General features: G+C 46.1%; 1 protein-coding gene across 5 annotated transcripts in view; it reads left to right on the forward strand.

Annotated features, from left to right (window-relative positions):
* Positions 1 to 1299, forward strand: part of LOC109302962 (cystathionine beta-synthase-like) — a 66297-nt gene that overhangs the window by 31663 nt on the left and 33335 nt on the right. For all 5 annotated transcript variants that reach the window (XM_019524941.1, XM_019524938.1, XM_019524942.1 and 2 more), the window contains one exon: positions 26 to 160. In XM_019524941.1, the coding sequence (XP_019380486.1) occupies positions 26 to 160 (135 nt within the window). The remainder of the gene's footprint in view (positions 1 to 25; positions 161 to 1299) is intronic.

Here is a 1299-nt window from a genome sequence, read left to right on the forward strand (position 1 = left end):
ATCTGTTTGATATGTCTGTTCTCAGTGGCAAAGTGTGAGTTCTTCAATGCTGGAGGGAGTGTGAAGGACCGAATCAGCCTGCGGATGGTGGAAGATGCAGAGAGAGCTGGGATTTTGAAGCCTGGGGACACTATCATTGAGCCAACATCAGGAAACACAGGTAGGAATTGGCAGGTTCCAGAGACCACGAAGTAATGTTGTGGAAACAGTCCGATGCCTTCCACAGCACAAGCAGGAGAGGTATCTGATTATAGAGGTCTGGTCACTCAAAGGACTAAAAAAAATCTTCTCTTGGTAGGATGGGACAACATCACAGTGGTTTTGTTCCCTACTTAAGGTCTGGTGGGGTGGAAATACAATATTATGGTGTTCCTCTATGTGCCTGGGAAGCAGGTGGTTAAGATTTTGCAGGGACAATTTCTACATATATAGGAGTTTCATTGCCTGTCTGTCTGGTAAATCGTATAGCCTGCATCACCATTATTAATGGATGTTTGTCCTTTCCACACCCTGTCATGTACTTACCTGTGGAGCAGATCAAGTTCCCAGGGCCATATAGGGAGTCTGTGGCTGAACTAGGAGCTGAACCAGGTCTCCTGCAGTCTTCTCCAATGTCCCTATCCTAAAGGTCATCCCTCCTACTCCTTTGTCTGAATGAGTAAATCAGTAGTCCAATATCTTGTTCAGACAGTGGCCAGTGGTGGATGTCTGATAGGAAGGTGTAATTCCCACCCCTCCCTCCAAACTCCTAAGTTATTCAGTGATTGAGGGAAGAGCATTTGATGGGTACAGTCTACAATTCATTTTCCACTTCTGTCCCGAAGTACAAAGATTGCTAGTTCGTTCCTCTCTATAGTAGCTTCTATAATTGTGACCCTGCCCAATAGCTGAGGACAGGAAATGAATAATCCTGTACCCAAGGGATATGGCAGAGAGAGACAGCAAGACTTAGGATGGATGGGGGCCCTAATTCATTACAAGGGCTTCCAGTTGCTACTGCATCAGAAATAGCCCAGAACAGCATGGTTCCTCTTGAGAAGAGTAGAGTGTGATTCCTAACCAAGAGCTCCTGTCTCAATGCCAGCACTTCCAGCAGTACAGAGCACTCTTCTGAGGAGTTGGCTGGGAACTGAGCATTGCCTGTTGAATTGTCAATATCAGTTCTTGTAGCACAGAGGTGCCCCTTTGGAGAGCTGACACAGGTGGCTCCTGCTCAGCTTGCAAATGCAGTTGGTATCTTGGGCCACATTTAATTACATTCAGCTCTAAAGCATAGGTAGGAAAGAGATCTGGAAAGGA

Source organism: Gavialis gangeticus, unplaced genomic scaffold (assembly GCF_001723915.1).
Source record: "Gavialis gangeticus isolate Ggan-Ray unplaced genomic scaffold, GavGan_comp1, whole genome shotgun sequence".
In the NCBI taxonomy this organism is placed as follows: Eukaryota; Metazoa; Chordata; order Crocodylia; family Gavialidae; genus Gavialis; species Gavialis gangeticus.